Source organism: Oreochromis aureus, linkage group 2 (genome assembly GCF_013358895.1).
Source record: "Oreochromis aureus strain Israel breed Guangdong linkage group 2, ZZ_aureus, whole genome shotgun sequence".
In the NCBI taxonomy this organism is placed as follows: domain Eukaryota; kingdom Metazoa; phylum Chordata; class Actinopteri; order Cichliformes; family Cichlidae; genus Oreochromis; species Oreochromis aureus.
Window position 1 is genome coordinate 23,988,991 of NC_052943.1, and position 24,299 is coordinate 24,013,289.

Consider the following 24,299-nt stretch of genomic DNA (forward strand, 5'->3'; position numbering starts at 1 on the left):
AAGTCTCTAACTTCTATATATTAAAAAATATATATTGAAAGAAAACTTAGGATGGCTCCTGCCACTAAAATAGTATTATTTGTTATATTTTTATCTTTTTAATGATATAGTTCTGTGATTTATCATATTTGTTTTTGTAGTGGAGTGCAGCTAGTGATTATTTTTCACTCAGTTAAAATTCAGAATGTAGTCAGACTGTTTTGTTTAACAATTAATCCAACTTCCCCAAATGAACAGTTATTATAAGAAAAAAGTAACAAAACTTCACATCTGAGAAGCGAATATTAAAAACTTTTTTCGCATGAAAAAACTTATTATTATTATTATTATTATTATCAGAATTATCAGGATAGCTGCTGATTAATTTTCTTTCTGCTGTTTTGTTCCAACTGTGTTTTGGATAAGTTTATTGATTACAATCACGTTACTAGCAAGTTATTAAGGAAATATGAGCAGTATTTGAAGTTTTTATTTTGACATGCACAGGTAAACAGCAGGATGAAATGGAATAGCATGTTTAAAAAATGGCATACTATATTTGCTTGGTACCAGGCTAATATGGAGAGTTATCAGTATTCCCTGTCAGGTGAGTGACATCACACATTTCTTTATGGTTTTATTCATTTTGGATAAAGGTTTTTTATTTAGCGTTAAGTTTTATTTAAAAAATTCAACTCTGCATTTGATGATACATATACATTTATTAAAGTAGCTGCATAGCATACTGGTAATTTGTGCTTAAAAAATTGGCTAAAGCTACATTTTATATAATTTTAAACATTTAGCTACCTTCATTCTTAATAAACTATGCTATATTATATCAATTTATTTAAGATTTCATTATTCAAAAGTCAGGTAACAGAAAATGAATAGGTAGCCATTAATACATCATTTTCAAAGTAAAAGCCCCAAACATTTTATGGTCCTAGCTTCTTAAATGCTGACTTGCTGACTGATGTGAGATCTTTGAGTCTCAGATATTATGGTAAGTTTATGCTCATTGAGTTACACATGCGTCGTGTTTTATTCATCACTAAGGCTTTTGTGAACCATCACTTAAAAGAGTTAGACCATCATTCAGGCAGCAGTGCCTTAATATACATGAGACACACCACTGCACTGGCTGACATTTCCTTTATTATGATGAACACAGGCCTCTTTAGTTTATTTTTTTGTCACTCTTAAATATACCTTCCTGCTGCGTTCCACACATAAAAGGGGATTATTGATTTGATAATGTTTATGTAAATTCTGTTTAGCTGTTTATTAATATTGTTTTTAAGAAATTAAGCTATATATCACTGACATTTGTTTCACTATTTAAATATTTAATATTGCTAAACTGACAGAATAGAGAGGTTAGAACAGGATAAGAGAATCAGGTGACCCTGAAGCATCCCTTAGTTGTGCTGCTATTTATTTTCAAGTGATTACTAAACAACCCTGTGTCTCGGAATTGTAATGAATGAGACTGTCATCTTTTTAAAATGCTGCAATGATGTGTCCTTTGTTGTTTGAATATATATTGAGCCCTAAAAACTATTTAATTTTTGCTTTTATGGTATTTTACTAGAGCTTCTCATATCTAGCATGTCTTTAAGCTAAGTTCTTAAAAACAGTGTACAGTATAGCCCTTGAGCTCATGGCTTACAGCTTCAGAAAAGAATCACTCTGGGCTGTCTAAGATTTTATAAACTATAAAATATATACATAAAATACATATATAAATAAAAATGTAAACCATTGCGAGACAGGCTTTCATAAGTTGTTTTAGATACATAAAGGCTAAAAACAGGTAATTTTAGCCAGCTGCTGGGTGGGTGCAAGACAACATGAGGGCATCATAATATAATTAAACTTCTGTGGATATAAAGTAATGTTACAGTTGTGAAAAAACAATGATGTAATGCTTTTATAAGTTATTATATGTGCATAAATGCTAAAATGATCAATTTTACCTTGTTGCTAGGAGATTGCTATGCAATAAAATGACATCATGATATATGATATAGTTAAGGATTTTCAGGGGCCTTACATGTACCTGTAAACAAAGTTTGGTTGCTCAACACCTAATGGTCTAGGAGGAGTTTGTGGACAAAGAAACAAATAAACACACAAAGACACAGACAGACAGAGTTGCTATACCTTGTTATAGTAAGATATAGGGGTATATGGAGGCAGTTAATTCAGTGTCAAAACACATATGCACCCTTATGTTGCTTGTTTTAAATAATCTGACCACATTGCCTCAGACAAAAACTAAAGATATTTCTTCAACATTTACAGTTTGTCTTAGTTAGTTTCATAAGCGTGCAATGTAGTTTTAGGATGGGGTTTTTTTCCCCACAAAGGGGCAGAGGGCTCTTCCCAATAAAAGTTTGGGGGGTTTTCCTCCCCGCTTTTGCCAAGTGGTTGTTCATAGGGGACTGTGTGATTGTTGGGGGAACTCTCTCAATACTAAAGTACTGTACAATATAAAGCGCCTTGAGGCGACTTTTGTTGTGATTTGGCGCTATATAAATAAAATTGAATTGAATTGAATTGAATTGAATTGAATTAAATAACATTAAACTGAACTAAATTTAGTCAAATTTTTGCCCAGTAAATTACAAAACTAAACCTGAACTAAAATAGTGCACTCTATTTGAACTCGGATATAACAAAAGTGAATGTATCGTTATGCTTTAATACTACATATAGCGGCTGTAAATCTGGCACAGTGGCAGATTGTTCTTTGAATAACATTATCATTTTTAAAAAAATTTTTGTAAAAGTGTAAAAAATGAATGTGCAGAGCAGGATCTTTGAGAAGTGGTGAGCAAGTGTAGAGAGTGAGCATATTGTTCACCCTTCACTTGACTGTCAATCCCAGGAGTGCCCGCCCCCTCATGGTACTGGATTATGGGTTGAACTCAATCTGAATGCTGAGTAGCACGAAAGGCGGTCTCCTTCTCTCTTTGTCTTTTTCTGCCTGGTGTGTGTCGCTCTTCTCCGTCTGGCCCTCTGAAATAGATGTATTCACATGACACCACACACATGCCGGCTGTTCACACCTGCTGATTCGCACAGTATGACACAGTCAGTCAGACACACACACAGATGCACACGACAGCTCATGCACTTCATTCCCAGTGGCTAGTCAGCGGTGCGTGTTTGACCACCATATCTTCCAGTTCAAGCAAAGATTTTCAAGAAGAAGGTTTTTTTTAAAAGAGAAAACTCAGTGCTGTCTGCTAATTCTCGCCAATGTGAAATACACACATTGGCTTCCATGCAACACATTCTATCCCAGGGATGCACTCAGGAAAAATCATGGAATTTATTCAAATATCACTTTGTCTTACAGTTTTACGTTGAAAGTGACTGATGTATTTTAGCACTGGCCGAGTGTAAACAATTACTCTGATTGACCCAATGGGAGAGCTGTAATTACAAGTCAACGGATTCCTGTCAAAGTTGATGGTTCTGGCACAGCTGGTGCAGTTTTTAATGAAACCTGCAGCACTACCATGTAGTACATTTGTATCAATGTTGAGAGGTCCTGAACTGCTGTGCCCACTTTGTAAAACTTACATTAAAATGTTCCTTTCATTTTTTAAATAATTCAATTAATTTTTTTTTCTAATTATTAAAAAAGGCTAAATATTTGCAGCCTCCAGCTTTTCAGTATAATGTAAGACAATAGGGTCTTGCATAGATTCAGATTTTGGGGAATAATGCATGACAAAAGTAGAGGACTTTTATTTGTGGTTATGATGTTACCCCGAAACATTATGATGCCTCCAACAGGGGCAGATCTTTATTCTGCAGCAGTGGAGCTTTAAACACCTCTGAAAATATATGAAAGAAAGACAGTAGGAGTCATAAGGGAAAAAGAGGTTCAGCACTGGGACTCTCATTCTCTAAAGTATTCTCAGTAAAGAAGTGGTTGGTTGTGGTGGTGTTTGCTACATCGTTAACTTCAAGCTCACTCATAATAGGGTTAATAAGTCAAATTAATAGATATTGTATTAAGGTAAGCAGATACCATTTATGGAATTAAAGATAACATTTCTAAACTAAACACACACAACAGGACATGAAAAGTAAGCCATGTCTGTTGATTCAGCACAGAAAAAATGATCTAAAGGAGTAAATATTCCAAAAGAATGTGGAATGCTTTACAGGATTACTGTACATTCAGTTTTCTTTTAGGTGTCACCTGGTGCCTGATTTTTGCATTTGCTTTTAAGAAACTTCACTTGTTGTGTTCCCTATAATGTTTAAACCCAGTCTACATTCACACAGTCTTGGACTGTTGTATAGATGAATACATTTTGAAGACTTAATTGTGGACTCTGAGAAACTGGGATTGTTAATTCACTCTTTTTTATGGAACAAATATTCAGTGATTTAAGATCATTAAGGATTAATGATATCTTATCAGTGTTTCCACCAATATCTGTTAGCGATGTTGTTATTTGAACAAAAGGGAGGCTTCTGTTTGAAAAACTGTTGAATTATAGAAGAAGATGAAGAGTGGAAAGGCGATTGGTCCAGATGGAGGTATGAAGATGTCCAGGAGTAAGAGCAGTGGTTTTGTTTAACACAGTCTATGAGACTGAGAGGACGCCTGAGAAATGGAGAAGAAGCGCGTTAGTGCAAAAATTACCAGCACAAGAGTGATGTGCAGAGCTGTAGTAAAACTATAGAGGGATAAAGTTGATGAGCTACGCCATGAAGATATGGGAAAGAGTTGTTGAAGCTACGTTAAGGAGAGAGGTGATGATCAGCGAGCAGCATGGCTTCATGCAGAGAAAGAACACTACAGATGCGATTTTTGCTTTGAGAGTGTTGATGGAGAAGTATAGAGAAGGTCAGGATGAGTTGCACTGTCTTAGTGGGTTTAGGGAAAGCATATGATAGCATACAAAGAAGACTTAATTATTACAGTAATGCTAGGTCTTTTTTCGTGTATAAATCAGGTTCACTGGGATATAATTTTGCAATAATTTATTAAAAAATATTTCCTTTCAAACCTACTACTTAAGAGTTCACCTTTTCTTAACCTTTGATAAGTGGTAAGTCTTAGTGTTCCGAAACGCATGGCTCATAAGTGTTAGTACTCCACTCCACTGAAAGTATTTTATTGTGTAGTCTCAGTTCAGCCTGTAGCCAGCTCAGCTGATTGGTTTGCCATCCAAAAGACCTCCCCACAAACTCATGATCACCTATTGATTGACCTGCTGCATGAGAGTTAGCTTCAGGTCCTCCACACCACATGTCTCTCTCTTTGCGTCAGATTCACTGCGTATGAGTAGCGCTGACCTGTGGGGCGCTCCAGTCACCTCTTATTGGGCTTGACACTGCTCGATGGTGACAACGCTAATTGTCAACATCTGGGAAGTGCTTGCCATCCCTCAGCCCGGCGCAGAATGAAACGTGGTGATCTGTCATAACGTGTCAGAGGAAATTAGCATCAATTGGACGTCGGCATGTGGAAGAGGGAGGGGGACAGGAGTGGAGGATGCCCCGCCGACATTATCAGGGCTTTTTGTGAGGAGGGGGAAGAGGGCAAATGGCTGTTAGAGGAGTAATTTCAGGGCAAAGAGATTTGCATGATTGTGTTTCTTCACAGATTCACTGTGGGAAAATAAATTCTATTACAGTTACAACAGAAATGGATAACACTACTACTGTTACTAATAATTGTAATATTAATACTAACACTAATACTTATTCTAAGTCTAATACAAGTACACTACTAAGCATAAGTCTTTTTATATTTTGCTTCCAATGAGCCTGACTTTATTGTACTTTTTTAACGTGGTCTTGAGCAATAGTTCTCCAGACCTTCTGAAGGTTTATATTAATTTTGTTCCAATTTCTTAAGTTGAAAATCGATATTGAAAAATCCATAAGAAAGCACAGCCTGATAGACGTAAAATAGTATTTTTGCACTAGCTAACTAAAGTTATCAGTTGGAAAAACTGACATACATCAGCATGGTGTGCAGTGTGCCCTCTAAGGAAATAGGAGAACTCTAGTGTCACAACAGATGAACAGTATCTAAAAATCACAGGAAATAGGAAAAAAATCCAGCAAACAAGGGTGGCTGTCAAGAAAGCATTCCTAAGGAAGGAAACAGGGAGAAAAGACTGAGGTATGGCATATTTCACAAGAACTGTGCTGAAAATCAGTGGGAACAGATCTTAGGGAGCGATGAATTCAAATGTGAAATTTTTTGTTCTAATTGTCGTCAGTATGCACAGATCAGGTCAAGACAAAAGTACAACACTGAGTGTATAGCACGGTGGAGGCTTTATCATGGTTTCAGCCAGTGCTGTTGGGGATCTTGTCAAGACGGATGGAACTATAAACACGGAGAAGATTTTGAATATGATTTAGAAAGCATTTGACTGGCGCTGGCTTCATTTTTCAATATGACAATGATCCCAAACACACTGCAAGTGCAGTAAAAACATGCCTGATTAAAAATATAAAATGGAGCACTATCAGTCATGGATTATCCTCCCCAGAGCCTGGACCTCAACATTATTGAAGCAGTGTGGCATCACGTTGATAGGAAATAGAACAAAAAGCAGCCGACATCAAAGAAAAGCTTTGGGATGTTCAAGAAGCCTGGAAAACTGTCCCTAAGGAATACTTTAAAAAAAATTACAAGAAAACCTGCCTAAGAGAATTAGGCTGTGTTGACAAATACAGATGGTCATAAAAAATATTGACATTCAAGAATTTGGAAACTCCAGTTGCACCTTTAAATGCTTTTATTAGTATATTAGTATTAATGCTTTTAAAAAAAAAAAGCATCACTGCTTAAGCTACTACTAATAGTACTTTTTTTGCATTTATTATGTGGTTGTAATTACTAGTGATACTGTTATTATGACTGTTGGCCTGCTGCTACTGTATCCATTACTGTTAATGTTACTCAGTACTAAGAGGTTAACAGTTTTAAGTAAATCTCTTACATTTGTTTATTTATATGTTTTAAAAAGTAATTAAAAAATCCACATAAAGCATTATTATTGTCAGCAGTGCTCTTATGGCCAACTTATCGTGACCTGCTGTGAAAGTTAAGAAGAGAAGTCAATCTTAAAGCTGTTACACTTTAGCTTGTAATTCAGTCTTGTAGAAGCCTCAGGCAGGGCTCTCCCAAAGTCTTTGCTTAAGAAAAGTAAAGAGTGTTACCATATTTTGGCTTCACATCAACTTGTGTTAAATTCTCAGGCCATCACATCTCATCTTTTAGAATTCTCTTTTTTTGATAAAAAAGCATTCCTGACTACTATCTTATTCACATATTTTTAATTTTTAATTCTTTTCCATTCTTGATCCACACTGTAATGTGTTGTATTTAAACCATTTTACAGCCCAAACTGTAAACTTTCATAAAGCTTCTGAGTTTCATTTTAATGAATACAGTAAAGGGAACACTCATGAATTCACATGTGATAAAAACAAACTATGTTCGTGTTTATCTTGTCTCATGGAAAAGGCCGCATGGTCACAATATCTTTGTCTTATCAGAATAAATCAATATTGAATTTATGTAAAAAAATGCAATAGCACAAGCACAACAACCGGGATAAAGGAAATTCACTGGGTTATTAAATAGTAGAAGAAAATGAAGAATTTCATACCCAACTGAAGCAACCCGTGGGCCATTGAGAACACAAGATTTCACACAGAACATTAGATGGTGATGATCTTAAATCTGTGGCTATTGTTAAAAACTGTTAAACAGTATTTTTAAATGGGCAGGAAGTGGTATACCTGTCTTTTTGACCTTTGACTTTGTTTATTCCCTAACAGGAAAGCGACAGTTTGTGGTGGGATGCCTTTGCGACAGAGTTTTTTGAAGAGGATGCCACTCTCACGCTTTCCTTCTGCCTCGAAGATGGACCAAAGAGATACAGTAAGAACACACACACTCCTTTGTTAATAACCATTGATTATCCACATACCTCATATAGTACGTGTCAACTGAATATTTTAATTATGTTGTATTTTAAGTAAGAAGCATTTATTTGTGACAGTTCTGTCTGCACATTGTTTTTTTTAATTGTCAGGTCATTTTTGAGTGAACAGCCTTTTTCTGAAATCACTCACTACTCTCTGAGCAACTCTGTAGTCTATTATGGTAAAATGACATTTATGACAGTTAAAAATCATAATTTTGTCACGTTTTCTGACTACAAATCTGGATATAAACACAATGTTCATGGAATAAAAGAAATAATAGGCAGTGTCCTTTGGGAAAACCCCTAAACTGAATGTATGGTAGCTACCGTGACATCACCCATCATCAGTGATTTTGTGAAACTGAGTTTTGAAGTTGAACTCTTTTTTTTCATAACCACGTTGGTGCTGTGGATTTTTTTTTTGTAACTGGACATCACAACCGAGGAGTGGATCTGAATAAGAAACCAAGGTCCCTCCTTGGTTATACAGAAAGATTCCCATCATGTCACAACATAGTCATGCCCTAAAATAGCAGTCCCCAACCCCCGGGCCACGGACCGGTACGGGTCCGTGAATAGTTTGGTACCTGGCCGCGAGGGTTGAGGCTCGGGTGTGAAATTTATGGTTTTTAGGGATTTTATCACTGACTCGGTTTCCCTGGGTCTTTTCCCGTGTTGTAGTTGTGTGTCTTATTTTGAAATATTTACGTGTTACCACAGTGACCAGAGAGTAGTAAGGGGCAGAGAGGAGGATGTTACTCTCAATGTTGTTGGTGCGTTTCAGGAGGACGCTGCTAATAAAGTTACACAATTACACAGTGAATTCGTGACAAAATACCACAGTTTTTTTCTTACTCGTATCATTTGTTGTATTTATCTGCGACACCTTAAAGGCCGGTCCGTGAAAATATTGTCTGACATTAAACCGTGGCGCAAAAAAGGTTGGGGACCGCTGCCCTAAAACAATGATGCCAGAAATGCAGGCCACGGCCCTCTAGTGGTCCTTGACGGCACTGCAGTAACATGTAATTGAAATCAGAATAAAACGTTTAAAGTAAAAAAATATAAAAAAAAAGATATTTTTTAAAAGTCATATGATATGAAATGTGTTATTCATAGTTATGGTGGCTAGTATGTGCTGCTGAAGAAGCCTAAGTTAATATTTATAGCTGGAATTTTTCAAGTCATAAGGTGCATTCTCTTAAAACAACCTGTTTTCAAGGGTCTTAAACCACCACTCTGTGTCCTCTTATGGGGATGTTGGTGGCACAGTAAGACTCAAGGCATGTTTGTAAGTGGCTGAGAAACACAACTCACCATTTCTTTTTTTTTTCTTTCTTCTGTTTTTTATTGAAAACTTCCACCTACACATACTCAGACACATACTCAGACATTGTTCATCATTTCTGGGACTGACTTTGTGCTCAAATGGGAAAAAAAAAAGTTGCAGACTACTTCCACTTTGCTTTAACCTACTACATCTTCTTTCAGTTAAGTTATTGATTTCCCGAATTTCCCAAAATGCCTTTATAACACCTCTTAGGAAAAAAAAAATGTGTGAACTTCTTCAGTTAGCGAGTCAGACATTTCCAGTAAAGCTTTGTAACCACTGAGTCAACCATTTCTGCATTCGGCTACACCGAGGCACTGCCAGCAAGAAAATTGGTATCTCTTCTTCTTCTAACAATAGGTTTTTCTCTGCATGTGATTGCCGAACATTGGTGCAACATCACACGTAACTACTGGTAACCTCTTTCTGAAAGTTTCATCACAGGCCTGTGTTGTGGGTTGCACTTTTTAAATAAAGATGCAAGCATAAACCACAGTCTCGAAAATAGACAAATAATGGTTATGTCTGTCTTGTGAAGACCCAAAACAGCTGCTTTTGTATAAGATCATAATCGTGGGGCTTTGTGACAGCTTGGTGCTTTTTACCTAGAAGAATGCAGAAGAAAATGATACCATGTCTGCTTTACTTCCAATAGGTTTGAGAAGTTGAAGGAGTCATATTGGTTTTCAGATAGAAAAAGTCTTGTTCATTTACTGCAGTGTTAGACCAGTAGTTTGTGCACTTCAAGGTTTCGGTGGACACACATCTCTCTGGAAAATATTTGGTGCTTAAGGGGGAAAAAACATAAGAAGATAAAAAAAAAATATCCAGTTGTGGAGTTTAAATTTCAATTTTTTGCCTTACTGACAGCGAGCTTAAACTAAAGGTTTGCCCTAAATAGAAACATGGTAAGCAGTACAAATCAGCTGTTAATTTGACAAATTACCCCTCTGATTTGCTTCTTCTCTGAAGCCATGGCTGCTGGAAGCCAGTAGGTGTTGCTATGCACAGAGTCGACCACTATACCAGAATAAAACAGGATTTCTTGAAAACATAATTACAGCTGTCCTCAGAATATCAAGGAGAATCCCTTGTTTCTTTATTAAAAGAACACTGAGGACATCTTTTAAAGAAAACTTATGAATTAACACAGAGAAAAAAATACCTTTGGCACCACTTTGATACCTTATAGTCCTAGAGCTGTTTGCATGCTGTAGGCTGCTCATTGAGTTGATTACATATTATTCCTGTAAGGGAAATCAATCAGGTTTCAAAGAAGAGTTTAACAAATGCAGACATACACATTCGCCCTGAGAGGTAGATGGAAAGAGCAATACCAATCTCACGGGCATTTAGTATGAAGATGGAGGCCAGAGGGTATTATCTAATATGGAACAGCTAGATTGACTCTAAAGCAAAGTTAGCAACATGTTGAATCTAGTTTGTTTAATCCACACACAAAACGAAATGAAGAAATTGCCATTTTAGGAGCGGCTATTAGAATGAACAAATTGCCAGCTAGTGGAGGTGCCGCATAGAAGTTATGGTTGGTTAAAACTGTTTCTCAAGATGTAGTTTAGCAAATGAGTTAAAAAATGGCTAAAGACTGAGCTGTAGAGGTGCTGGGAGGAATATTTCATAACTTAAGAGAGAGCCAGCCTTGCTGCTTCCCCCTGTTTTTCATTTCTTTTTTGTAAGTCAGTGCCAAGACTGTCTCGGTAGCATCCCTTCTGTAGTTATTCATCCAGAGAAACAGAAAGAGCTGCAGTGATTAGTTGATCAACAAAAAGGAAATCTCAGGTGCGCACTATTTTGATAATTAAAGATTTAAATAATAATTTTAGTAATCCTTTGAGAAAAAATATGAATATTTTTGACTTTTGACGAAGGCAGAACTCAACGAATAAGGACCCTGTTAGTGACAAGTTATAAATAGCACTCATGACAATTTTGGGGCATTTTTTAAACATTTTAATTAATCTGGTAATTGAAAATTTGATGGGAGGATTGATTTCTAATGGAAATATTTTTTTACTCTGGGTTGTACAAGCAAATAGCGTGTTTAATTACACATTTTGCTTACACTTTTGCATAGCTGAGCCAAGTTTAAACTCGCACAGACAATAAAGACAGGAGTGTGATATCAGTCATCTCCTCTTTTGTAAAGAAGGCCAGTTAGTGCATTCCCCAACTGCTGCTTTAAGGTTTGCAGGGCTTTGGGTTTCTAAATAGTTGGTACTGTATTGTACGCTTTCAACTCCAGAAAATAGACCGCTGCTGTAGTATGTGGTTTTCTGCAGCAAATGACAGAGCACAGGCTTTTACTGAGTTTGTGATATTGTCCCCTCCATCTCATCTGCATAGGTTTGTATTTTGATATGTGAAACATATTGAATATCACACAGACGTAGATAAGGACGTGGTGCTCTAAAATGAGGCGATGTGTGTGTAGCGTCTGCTGGGTTTGTGTGTGTGATGCAGCTCAGTTATGGAAGAGGAGGAGGGGGAGAGGAGAGACGGGCAATGGAGGATTGTTGTGAGCTGGGCCCTGGTTTGCTTTTCAAATGTAAAAATAAAAATCCCCATTGGTGTAGAGACGGTAACCTTGTTCCCCCGGGAACGGGAGGCTTAACACCATGGCGATGATGACTCACCGTCAGTTGCAAGCCTTCCTCGATTCACATTCAGGTGCGCTAAGTTACACACAGCGAAACACATCATCGAGGAACAATCCACCAGCCTTACACGTACCAAGCAACAGATCCGATTCTAAAGAATAACAATGAATCTGAAAGAGATGTGGCTGTCTCGCTCAGCCTTGCGCTGGCACCTATGCATTGTATACATAAAAACACAGCATAATGTATCATATAGCAATACTTGTAGTCATATATATTCCAGTTAGCTATTTTGTCCACTGCTCAGTACTGTAGTTATTTTTAGCAACAGCTCTTGAACTGCTTACAATGACTCAGCAGGTAGGAGGACGGAAGTGCCTTGCTTAAGGCAACTTAAATATTTGTTTAGGGAGAAGTTTCTGTTGGATAACATGAAAACAGCAGTAACTTGTTACTTTATATAATGACTGCTGTTTAAAAGTTACACTGTTACACTGTTTCCATTTTGCATTACCAAAAACTTTTACAAATTTGCAATTTTTTGTGCATATTGATGTCTCTGTGCATAGCGTCTCCTTCATGGGGTGACAGCCTATAGCTAAACTTCAAGCTAGCTGTCAGTTTCGTACTTAAAGCACCCTTGTTTTTTTTTTTCCTCCACCAGCATCATTAAGCTGCTGTCCTAGATTTTTCTTTGCAGCTGACAGACACTTTTCTCACCGGGTCACCATTTGCATTCCACTTTGTGAAAAGCTATATTTTAACCTAAACTGTGATCTTTTCTTGACACAAACCAAGTAGTTTTGATGCTTAAATCTAACCAAACATTCAAGTGAAAACAAAATTAGGTAGTGAAAGAGGAACTTTGAAATGGTCCCACACAAAAATCAGGTCTAAAATAAGGTCAGTTTATGCCACCTACTTCTTTTCAGGAAACCTTCAATGGGCTGTTTCAGACACTGGGAACCAGTGACTGATATTGCTTAGCTGGGTGACTCACCCATTTTGTCAAAGCTGCCGGCGTGGCTCGTTTATATGCAAAGTGTTCTTTGGTGTCTGTAGCTTGATGCACCAGGTTGTGGCATGATTGAGATCGTACTCCCACCTTGTCTGTTTTCAGTGCAAGGGATTACTACTATGAAGGATCATATTTAACCCGAAAACTACAACCATTTCCTTACTGTAACCAAGTGGATTTTGGTGCGAAAACCTGTGAAAGTGGGTTAAAATGAAACCAAGTGAAAATCAAACACATCTGCAAGTGAAAAAAAGGACCCAATGGGACATTAACCTCAGTCTACTGCCTGAAAAACGTACAATGCCACTACTGCCGCTCTAACTTTGTGCTGCCGACTTTCTGTGTCTCTGAACCGGTACCATTATCTTTTAGCTGCCAGTACAGCTACATCCTCCATCCTTTTGCTTTTAGATTGTACTGTTGGCATCTCAGAAATTGAAGCTCAACGTGCTGTTGGGCTCATTGTTAGTCATTCAGCACAAGCGCGTCAGCTAACTGCCTAACATATAAAATGTAAATGTGACCCCCACTGGCCTTACTCTGAAATCCTCTCCCAGCTTCCAGCAATGTGAGAAAGCGCTGATATATGGTGTTATTGTCACGCAGGTCAGAACAACACTGACCAGTGGAGATGCGAGTGTGTAGGAAGCGGAGAACAGTTAGCGGTGGTTAAAGGGGCCATGCATACATGTTGCAAGAGTGAGAGAGACACAAAAGGTTATAACATTTAACAGTGGAACAGCATCTCCTCTGACAGAAATATTCTGAGTAGAACAAAATGTTTTTAAGCCAAGTTCTCAGCATTATCTTTGATAGATTTAAATCATAAGGCTAAAGATCTTATCTTTTTTTCCCCTCATGACATTTATACAGTGAAACCAGAATATATGGACCTATAAAGATTAAACATGTTAAGCAAATGAAAAGGACAAGTCTTGACATTTGTGTTTTATTAAACAGCTTCTGCTTGTAAAGCACACATGCTTATGTTTGAGATGACGTTCATTAAACTGTTTATGTATTATTCCATTAAAACAGTCCCGATATGTTTATTTTTCATTTTCTGCGTAACGTATGGAGGTATAAACACAAAAACTCCCGTCCTCGTTGAAATGGAATCATATTTGTTTGAGTCATACAATAGCTTATGTGATAATTACAAGGAAACAATCATTTCACTCCATTCTGGGGTGCTCTAATTTCATAACGTTCAGCGGAGGAAAAATTAGAAAAGCTAATTTACCTAATCTGTTTTTTATTATTGCATGGACCTGCGTTCAGGTGTTTTGTAACTCGTCTCCAGCTGGTGTTCATTGTGGCTTCTCAGAGGAAATAGCTCATATTGGATGTGCTTCCGTGTTAATTGTTGGAGGACAAACGGTAATAGATTTGTATCCTCCTTGAGCCCTCTCTGCTCTATGCGATGCTCCAAAATCAGTTCTGACCTTTAACTGGAATTGAAACAATTAGTTATTGATTAAGTACTCAATCTAAAGAAAATTAATCTTCAACTTTGTCAGTTTTGTTAATTAATTAGTCATTTATTAAAAAAAAAAAAAAAACATTTGCACCTCCCTGCTTCTTAATGTGCTTTTCTGTTAATTATCTTTGTAAACATATAAATTTTGGGTAGTTTGGGACAGATGATAGGACAAAGCAGAAATATAAACATATTTTAGGGATTAATAAAAAAAACAAAAAAAGTAATCAGCAGTTGAAACTGTGATCCAAAAATTCCAAACATTTACAGTTTTTCCCTTTGGAGTTTGTAGGAACTTGTGAAGGGCATTTTTCACAGTTTTCTCCACATTTCTGCCTAAAAGGTCACAAACCATCTTAGACTGAATCTATCATTAAAGAAAAAAAGTAGCCTCAGTCTATGTTAAGCATGTGTTATTTAAACATTACAGAACATCCAGCGCTATTTTGCCTGCTAATATATCTCTTATAGATTTTTTTACACCTTTATGGTGCTTTCCATTGTCATTGCTGCTCTTTGATTGGGTTTTCACTGAAGTGTTTTGAGGACTTGTTTTTTCCCCGTTGGATTTCATTGTGAATTGAATGCCTTTATTACTAACAACAGTCAGCAATTCAAGCAAGCAATTTGAAGATGCGTTTTTGACTATTTTTTGACACTTTTGAGCGGTGGCTCGCAAGCTTTTTCAGCCATCCCCCACATTTTTTTCCCCAAGCTGTAACCAAAAGAAGAGAAAAAAATAGGATCCAGCGTGGTAGCATCAGCAGCAGATCAACAGGTTAAATCAGCTGCAAGTCAATGAATGTTCATTTAACCAGCTGGTTGGCTGGTCAATTCCCAGATTTAACTAGTAGTTTCTTAACCAAACCATATCTAGAGACTGACCTAGAAAACCTTAAAGTAAAGGTTTGCTTCCTGGTAAAATGGTGGAGAATTTAAAGTCATGATATGTGGCTGTTTTCTTAAAAATAATTCCCCACTTTGTGTCATTAACGAAAAGCAAACAAGATTGTGTGTTGCTTCTAATTGTGATCTACATGTATCAGGAACAATAAGCATGACAGACGACAACATAAGCAGCTTATCCAGACAGATTGCATTATTTCTTGCCTCGCCTTGTTCTTGCAAAGATCTGAAGAGCACTAAATGTGAGGAGTGAGAATTTGCAGCCTCAGATATGCCATTATAGTTTATAGTTTGGACATAAAACTTAACAACATCTTGTATTGCCATGACAGCATATTGCTTTTGATATAAGTTAATATTTTTAATATGTTCTTCTTGCGTCATATTTTATCTTTGGACTGAGCGTTTTGGTGCACATTTGTGCACCCTTGTATGTGTGTAAAACAATTCTCAACCGGTGCAGGCCAATTACTGTTTTCTACAGTACACCGAATATTCAGAACCTCTATCTAATTATACCCTCAATTGCCGTGGCCTTAACATTCGCCCCAGTACCTTGTCTGGCTCTGCAATCTATGAGGCATCTGATGAAAGCTGCACTCCATGATGCAATCAAAGAGCAAGGCTCATTTTAGAAGTAGTTCAAACAAGAGAGGGAAAAGTCTGCATGTTTAGTGGGTTGGTTCAAGGCAAACTGCAAAAGTGATTCACAACGCATTTACAATTCATCTAGTTATTCTTGCATTGCAGCACGCAATAATTGCAGCGATAAAATGACCACAGCTAATAATCTTTAAGCAAGCATGAGGACATAATGAGGAGGAAGAAAACACGGGGAAACTGTTTTAATACTCTGCCTCTGCCGTGAAGTAAGCTTAACAAGGAGCTCACTTGGTGCTATGAATTAAAAGTGGCAAAATTTTAATCAATAACCAGATTGCGTACGGTTGGAAATGTGATAATGATCAGATGTTTTCTTGGGCCAGTCTTGCATTTGGCAACAGGACCATAATGAGCGTTTTTAGCCATATAAGGCCAGTGTCATTGTATTGGTTAAAATGTCTGAGTTAAACATAAAATAAAACATTTGTTTTATACAGTGAAGTAAGAGTTTCATTTTTGTCTCTGCCTCAGCAAACTTCATAATGTACCACAGGTTTACTCGGCAGTAATGACCATTTCCCTGTACGTAGCTACTATTAAATGGTTTCTTCGTCACAATCTTGATAAAGCTGAAAGCTATACAACTTTAGCAACAGATGTAAACTTGAAACCATTAAACAAAAAAAATAATAATCTATAAGGTTTTTATTTAAAACAAACAAACCAAAAAAACAACCTCCAGCATGTTTTCCATCAAAAGAAAAGTTAAAAAAATGAACAAATAAACAAGCAAAACAAAGTCTGACACATGCTCTTGGTCAAAAAGCCATAAAAGCTGTAACACTAGTTACCCCACTGTCCTAACTGTGGACCTTAGACTTAAAGATTTTATATAACATCCTACAGGAACCAACAGCTGCTCAGCTTGCACCACCTTATCACTCCTGGAAATCCACTGCTCTCCTGCCACTGCTACAACAATAAGTCCAGTATTCAGTCCCCTTTTAGCTCTGTTTAATTATCCTTCAAATACTGTTTAACCACTAAAAGCTCCACTATGTTAAGCAAGTTATTACTGACTTTGCCTGTCTTCTGTTTGCTACCAGCCAAGTAGAATACAGTGGGTTTATGAGAACTTGTTAGGTAAAAACAGCTGCCTGCCTGCGACTGCTGGAAACAGGATGGACTGAACCATAGAGTAAATGTGCCGTCAAATGAAAATAGTGAAAGAGGGTAACAGCTGCATCAAGCTGCCGAGCTGCATGAAAATTCTCTGTAGTTTCATCAGTACAAATAACCGCTTACACAACGTATAGTCATAAAAAAACTGAATGCTACAATGTAACATGTGTTTGCATTAATGCATCAGGACCCCCAGTTCAGAAGCCAGACTCTATCTTGTCTTCAAGAATGCCAAATTTATATTCAGCTTGCAAGAAACTATAATGTCATTGGTGTTCACTGTGTCCTTTGTGTTTAATTATATAACATAAATCATTTCTTTGTCCAGTGTTGGCCTTTCCCTCTGTTTGTGCATGTGTTCATGCCTGTATCTCCCCCCATGTATCTTTTTGTGTGTTTTCCCCGTTCAAGCGACGGTAAATGTTTGTGCGTGAATGTGCTGGTTTGAGAGTTAAAGGGATCTCAATTCTTCTGTGGTGGCAGTTGTTTTGAAAGGAGGAGGGGGAGATGGTGGTGGTGCGGGGATGGTGGTGGTGGGGGGGACGGGGGACGGTGTGCGAATCTGCTTTACAGAGAGATGGATAGGATGGATTGAAGGTGTAGAGCGGTGATTGGCAGGCGGGATGATGCGGCCCTGGCTCAGCTGCAGCGCTGAGATGTAGGCTGCTGCTGATTGACAGTCGAGCTGAGCCTGGGAACCACAGCGCTGGATTGGCCACAAAGAAAGACGGAGGGAGAAAGTGCAAGAGAGGAGAGAGAGAAAAGATAGATTTAAACATAAAAAATGTACCCTTAACATTTTGCTGTATATTCTGTTCCTGGATAGTTCGACACTGCCATCTATTGTAAACTATGCTGATGGCATTTTCATGATATTTCTGACAGCTGACATTGTGCTAAATGTGCATCTGTGTGTCTATGTGCACTGCAGTCGACATGAAGAGGCAAAGTAATATAAGGGGCCCTTATATAGCCGAATAAAAAATATAATGTAGAGAGGACAACTTTTGTCCTTGACAACAGCTTTAGCCTAAGGCTGCAGAGAATGTTTTATTTTCATTAATCGATTTTTGTGTTTTTTTTGGTATATTAAATGTCAGAAAATAAGGTTGAAGTTACTTGTGTTTTTTTCTAACCAGCAGCCCCAAACTCCCAAATATGTAATTTGTAATTGCAAAAAAAGCTGAGATAATGGGGCGTGCTCAGAAATTGAGATCCCAAAACTGATGAATGTTTGGCAGTTTTGCTCGATAAGTAACTAACCTAATTAAACACTCATCAAAATAATTGTAGCTGATTTTGTCTTAATCGACTTATCAATCAAATTATTATAGCAAGCCCTCAAACTTTGTTAAAATACTCTCATTCAATTTCCAAAGTGTATGCAGTTATAATTGCGGCCCTTTTTTTTTAAGAAAGACCTTTAATGTGGAGGAATCTCAAAACAGTTTAGAGATACTGATTGCTAAGGCTGTGCAAAGCATTGACTTGATGCTTGTGTTCATGTTCTTTTAAACAAGTTAATTACATTTTTCCTTTGCTTGCTGATCTAAATTTGACGTCTCTAGCCCTGCATTATTAGACTTCGTGCTATGGCCTTGGAGATGGCCCATTTCTGAATGGCAGTTGATTTGCAGATGCCAGCTTTGTGAAGCTTACAGTGCATAATTTTGATAAGCACACATAATGGTATGCAGTGGTCATTTTATTCAGCTGTGAAACAAAAACACCCTTGTCTCTCTCCGTTAGTAAGTTTTGACCTGGAGGTCCGGCGTCTCTTTGCTTCTGCCGTATTTTCCGACCATTACCTCCCACTCCAGCAGATCCACGATCCCTCTGCTGCCTGCACCTGCAGCCAGACGATCTTCTGAAAGCCTGTGTGCCCTGCCCCATAAAGAAAATGGGATGCATGTGGCTCAGACAGATTTTCACAATCTAAAGAAAAGCTGTTGCTGTTACTCACTTGTTTTAAAAAGACACTTGCAGAATACGTACATTGAGAGTGGACCTTTCCTTTAAATGTGGCGCTATGGATCTTGCTTCGCTGATGCCTTATGTTGTTTCACAGTACACAGGCTGGCATTTTAAAGGACATGCAAGTTAGCATTAATGATTCAAAACCCCCAAAAAGCAAAAAAGAATTGAAATGAAACATTACTTTATTAGATATCAGTGTACAGGAAAGAAATGTGACTATTTCCTTGCGCCTAGCCTGCAGATTCTATTAGATTCAAATAACCCAAAAAGTATTGCATTAGTACATTTGCAAATGATATACGAAAATCAAACCTATTAGAGTGAAAGAGATCTTGATTAAGTGAAAATACGAATAACATAACTTACTCATAGAAGCTAACTCTAACCAATAGGATAAATTACAGTAATTAGTAATTAATCCTTTAACATGTTTTATTTTAAGGTACAGTTTTGATGGAAGTAGCTTCACATTTCTGAAAATCATCTTATGCCTTTTTGTCCGATGTTATCACCTTATTTCAACTCTTTATTGAATCTAATGATGGCTCTAAGAGAAAGCTTTTATTTGGTGTGTGCCACATCTTTTCCCCTTTGCGGTCTGTTTTCTGATTGCACTTGAGCCACACTTTCTCCATCAGAAACACCAGCTCTGTCTGTTTTTGATTCAAGCCAAGACAAAATCGGTGGAAGATGTAAACTATAAATTCAGCCACACATTAAACACGTGAAAATAAAATGAGGATAAAACACGCATGACAGGTTTGGTCGAGTCTGTCTTGAGCAACAGCCAGGTGCCCATGTGTGCACTGAAATAGGTTTTCCTAGCTGTGTTCATTGCTTCTTTTCAAAGAAAGATCGTTTTCTAAAACACTTTTGAGGAACACTTTTTTTTTCTTTTCCCCTCAGTGTCAAGTGGAAATTTAAAAAAAAAATAAAAATAAATCTTTTAAATAAATGTACACTACATGAAGATGAATTTTTTACATGAATTGCTTCAATAAAGAGGCAACGAAACAGCATGTAAGGTACCACATAGATGTGTTTGCCCTGAGCAACTAAACCCCGAGTTGGTTTAATTCCCGGTCAGATACACTGCTGCGTGCCGTTCCCTTGGCCTCTTTATCTATTCCTCTCTTTCTCCACTGCTACAGTCAAATAAATGCTTAAAACCCCCTTGTCCCACTCAACAAAACTTTAAAATATAATAAGGCATATTTGAATCAAAACGTAAAATGAGTGTTTGAATAAAGAAGCTGTAAAAGTTTTGTAACTTCACCAAACTCTAGCAGCAAGTCTCTGCAGACTCTGCAGGCAGTTGGGATCAGGAGTTTTGTCTACAGGCTAGTACGCTCACAATCTGACTCTGATTCATAAAGGAATCTGATGAGCCCCGAAGCTCCTGAGGGATCCGTTATTCTCTTCTGTGAGCTTAAAGTGGATCAAGCTGTCAAAAACACTCATAAAAACTATTGTTTTGTTAATTTTTTTTCCCTGCAAAAATGTCAGGTATGAACAGGAAATCTTTAAGTGTTCATACTGTATAGGCAGCTACATATTCATTAATGAAAAAAAGGTCTATCTACCATCTTGTATCTTCATGCACTCACTGCTGCTGGTATGCTCTGCCTGTATAAATTCATCTGTTTATGTTAGGTATAGCAAGGCCTTCTCAATTCCAGTCCTATTAAAAATCTTCTTTCTGGAATTTTGCCTAAATTGTCTGTTAACACCCTTATAACAGCTAGAAAATTTCTGTTGCAAAATAATTATTAATGGAATCAATTTCAAAGTCTAATTGCAGGTTGTATTTTCATTTTTATTGCCAGTGGCTGCCCGATGGCAATTAAGACATAGCTGATTGTTTAGTTGGCAGAACAGAAAGAGTTTTAGTGTTTATTTTTTCATTCACCACAGGCCTGTTATCCGTCCCTCTCTGGCAACTGGCCATCTCCCCTTTCTGTGTGTGGTTTGTGCAGCCAATCAGATCAGCCAGCCTGCATTCTGGGTTAGAGTTGAGTGAGGTGAAAATGGTGGTGGCTACTTCACATTCTAAAGCAAAGAAATGAAAGAAAGTTTATTGTACAGTAGCAGGGAAGCAAGTTTCTTTGAGTGGAAAATGATAATTCAGCCACATTTTGACTGCGGTGGATCAAGCTGGCACATTTCGAAGGCACAGGCAATTATCAGAAACAGTCACTCGATTTCCATGACAAGAGGCAGTAGCACCTTGTCTGTCTGTAGCTGACAACCCCTTATCAGATGCCATTAATATATTGGCAAGATATGTGGAAAAAGACATGCCCCTGTTATGTAAATTTCCCTTTGACTTATGTGTTTTTTTTCATGCCTCCCTTTGATCTTGCATAAAAAATTTTTTAAATGAAATAGCTATATCCAGTTAAGAACACTACGGCAATGTACTTTAATTTGGAAGTTTCATAGAATAGATTTATGGAATTGTTTTAAGTGCATTCATCATCAATAATTAAATTTATTTCATGGTTTAATTTGTTGTGCAGTACATTACACATTTTATGAAAATAAATATTTTAAATGAGTCAATTCCATTTATGCATGCAGAGTTTATGAAAGCACACCAGAGCCCGAGTCAGAGCGCGCTGATATAATTTAACTTTAACTTCAAATTGCCATTGTAACTGAAAAACTGCTGCAATTAAAACGCAGTCAAAGTGAACTCAGACAAAGCCGGAGACAAAGACAAAATGATACAGAAGTGAAACTCTATAATCCTGATTGTTCGCTGCTCTTAATCAACCTTTTGCAGTAAAACCAATCAATAAAAAAAAACACAAAAAAGTAAAACCGCCCGAATTGATGTGATTCCAGTTTTGATTTCTGATAGGCGATTTTTTAATGCAGTATGTGAGAATCCGTGGGTGTTTGCACAGTGTTCACTTTATGTGAGAGCCGGATGAAAATATACAGCAGCAGATGTGAGCAGTGGATTTTGTTGCGATGTTTGACCAGACAAGAAAGAGACGAGCCTTTGTAAAGACATAATGTGGTTCTTCTGAGGCTGCTGGGAATTGTAGCCTTTTCATTCTAAAACAATATCCAATATCTAAAATAATTGACGCCTACTCTCACACAAAAAGCCCGCTGGCATGAAAGTAAAGCACATTAGGAGGCACCTGCAGTTCATTTTACTTTTTTTTTTTTTTTTTTTTAGCAAAACAACACATAAGACTTAGAAATATTACTGTGTGCCATTACTCTTTTCTGTCTGCTTGCACTTGGTCATTGTTGTTTATTGACAGCAGACTACAAACACCAAAGGACTTGAAGGACAAATAAAACAATAAAAGCGACAGACTTTAGAAACTGTTTTTTTTTAGCAGTAACACCTACGTTTGTTTGCATGTTCATTAAAATAAGCAATTACTCTAATTTTTTTGGAGGGGGGGAAAGGCGAATGTATTAAGTTTGTATTTTTTTCCCAATTTTCAAGTTTTATTTTCAAGTTTATTCTGTAAGGACTTAAAGTGACTGTTTCCATAGCATTTATATGTGAGAAAAAATTTCCTTTTTTTCAGCAGTTCATGAATAGATAAAGCTTCTCTTCACACTAACACATGGCATAGCTCCTGGATTACAATCACAAACTGCAACTAATCATCAGACTTTTAGACTTTCTAAAAGTGAAACTCGATTTCCAAAGCCAGCCTTTTATTTAATTGAGCACATTCTCAAAACTGGCATATTGCGAGTGAGGAATGACAAATACAAGCAGTCGGAATTGTAAAGATTCTGTATTATATTGCTTTTATGTGACTAACTGGTAATGTATACACCTGAGTTACATCTTATTGGGTTGGATCCTTTTTTGCCTTTAGAATTGCCTTACTTCTTTATGGCACAGAATCGAGAAGGTGCTGGAAACATTCCTCAGAGATTTTGGTTCATATTGACATGATGGCTTCACGCAGCTGCTGCAAATTTGCTGGCTTCTCATCCATGATGCAAATCTTCTGTGGTGGCACATCCCAAAGGTGTTCAATTGTGTTGAGATATGGTGATTGTTTAGGCCATTCCAGTACAGTGAACTCATCATCATGTTCATGAAACCAGTTTGAGATTATCTGATATTTCTTATATGAAACTTTATCAAGGATAAAGTGGGATGGACGTGGTCAACAACAATGCTCAGGCAGGCTGTGGTGTTTAAATTGGCAGCACTACCAGCCTATACCATTTATACAAGGCAGGATGGATCCATGCTTTCATGTTATCTATGCCAAATTCTAACCATACCATCCGATGTTGCAGAAGAAATCGTGACTCATCAAAGCAGACTGTGGTTTTTTCTTCTAGCTTGAATTTCCTCTTCTTAGCTGACAGAAGTGGCGCCTGGTGTGATCTTCTGCTGCCGCATTCAAAGTCACTTAAATCACCTTTCATTCCCATTCTGATGCTCAGTTTGAACTTCACCACACAGAAAAAGCTTTTGTATAACTGTAAAATTGCATATTCACTACATGTGTTCTACAAACAATGGGGCATAGGTTATGTTGCCAAGTACCAAGCTGTGTTTCTATATTTCTAGTGTTGTCATTACCAGCGATCCATGTTCTAAAAACATCGGTGACTCCACTGTTTGTCTATCATCAGAATAAACCGTGCCAGCTGGGCATTCTGGTCTGTTGTGCCTTCCAGATAATGTCTGTTACATTTATTTTATTTTAGAAAAAAGCATATATTACACTTTCATAAGTTCAGTTTTTTTATTCCGGATATTTCCCGGGAAGGTTTACAGTTCATTTGCTTTGCTTTTTTCCCCATATACAGGAGCAGTATGTGGCTATGGAGGCAGTAATAATTCTTCATTTTGGAGTTAAAATGTTTATTTATTTATTTTTTGCATAAGTCTGCTAATTTGCAGACATCTTTGCCAAGGTCTTTGGGCAGTAGGGCTGTGGTGCACCCTAGTTATTGTAGGGCTTCCAGTGACTTTTTTTCTTGATTTTGGCACATGCACAGAGAGCAATTAGGCAGGAGAAACTGAATGAATCTTTCTTTCTCTATGATTGCAGGGAATTTATGCTGGTTGCTATAAAAATGAGCTCCAGGAAGCATAGACCTACTGTGTTTACAGTGAAAAACAGAGATGAAAATAATATTATCAATTGTTTACTTGGAATCACTTTAATCACTGATAAAATATTCTTTGATATGGTGAAGTTGGCACATCGGTTTGCTGTGA

The 24,299-nt window shown here is 37.3% G+C and overlaps 1 protein-coding gene across 4 annotated transcripts in view; it reads left to right on the forward strand.

The window, feature by feature from the left end:
* ldb2a (LIM domain binding 2a) overlaps window positions 1-24,299 on the forward strand; it is a 99,577-nt gene that overhangs the window by 17,686 nt on the left and 57,592 nt on the right. For all 4 annotated transcript variants that reach the window (XM_039621139.1, XM_039621145.1, XM_031759030.2 and 1 more), the window contains exon 2: window positions 7,816-7,918. In XM_039621139.1, coding sequence (XP_039477073.1) covers window positions 7,816-7,918 — 103 coding nt within the window. The remainder of the gene's footprint in view (window positions 1-7,815; window positions 7,919-24,299) is intronic.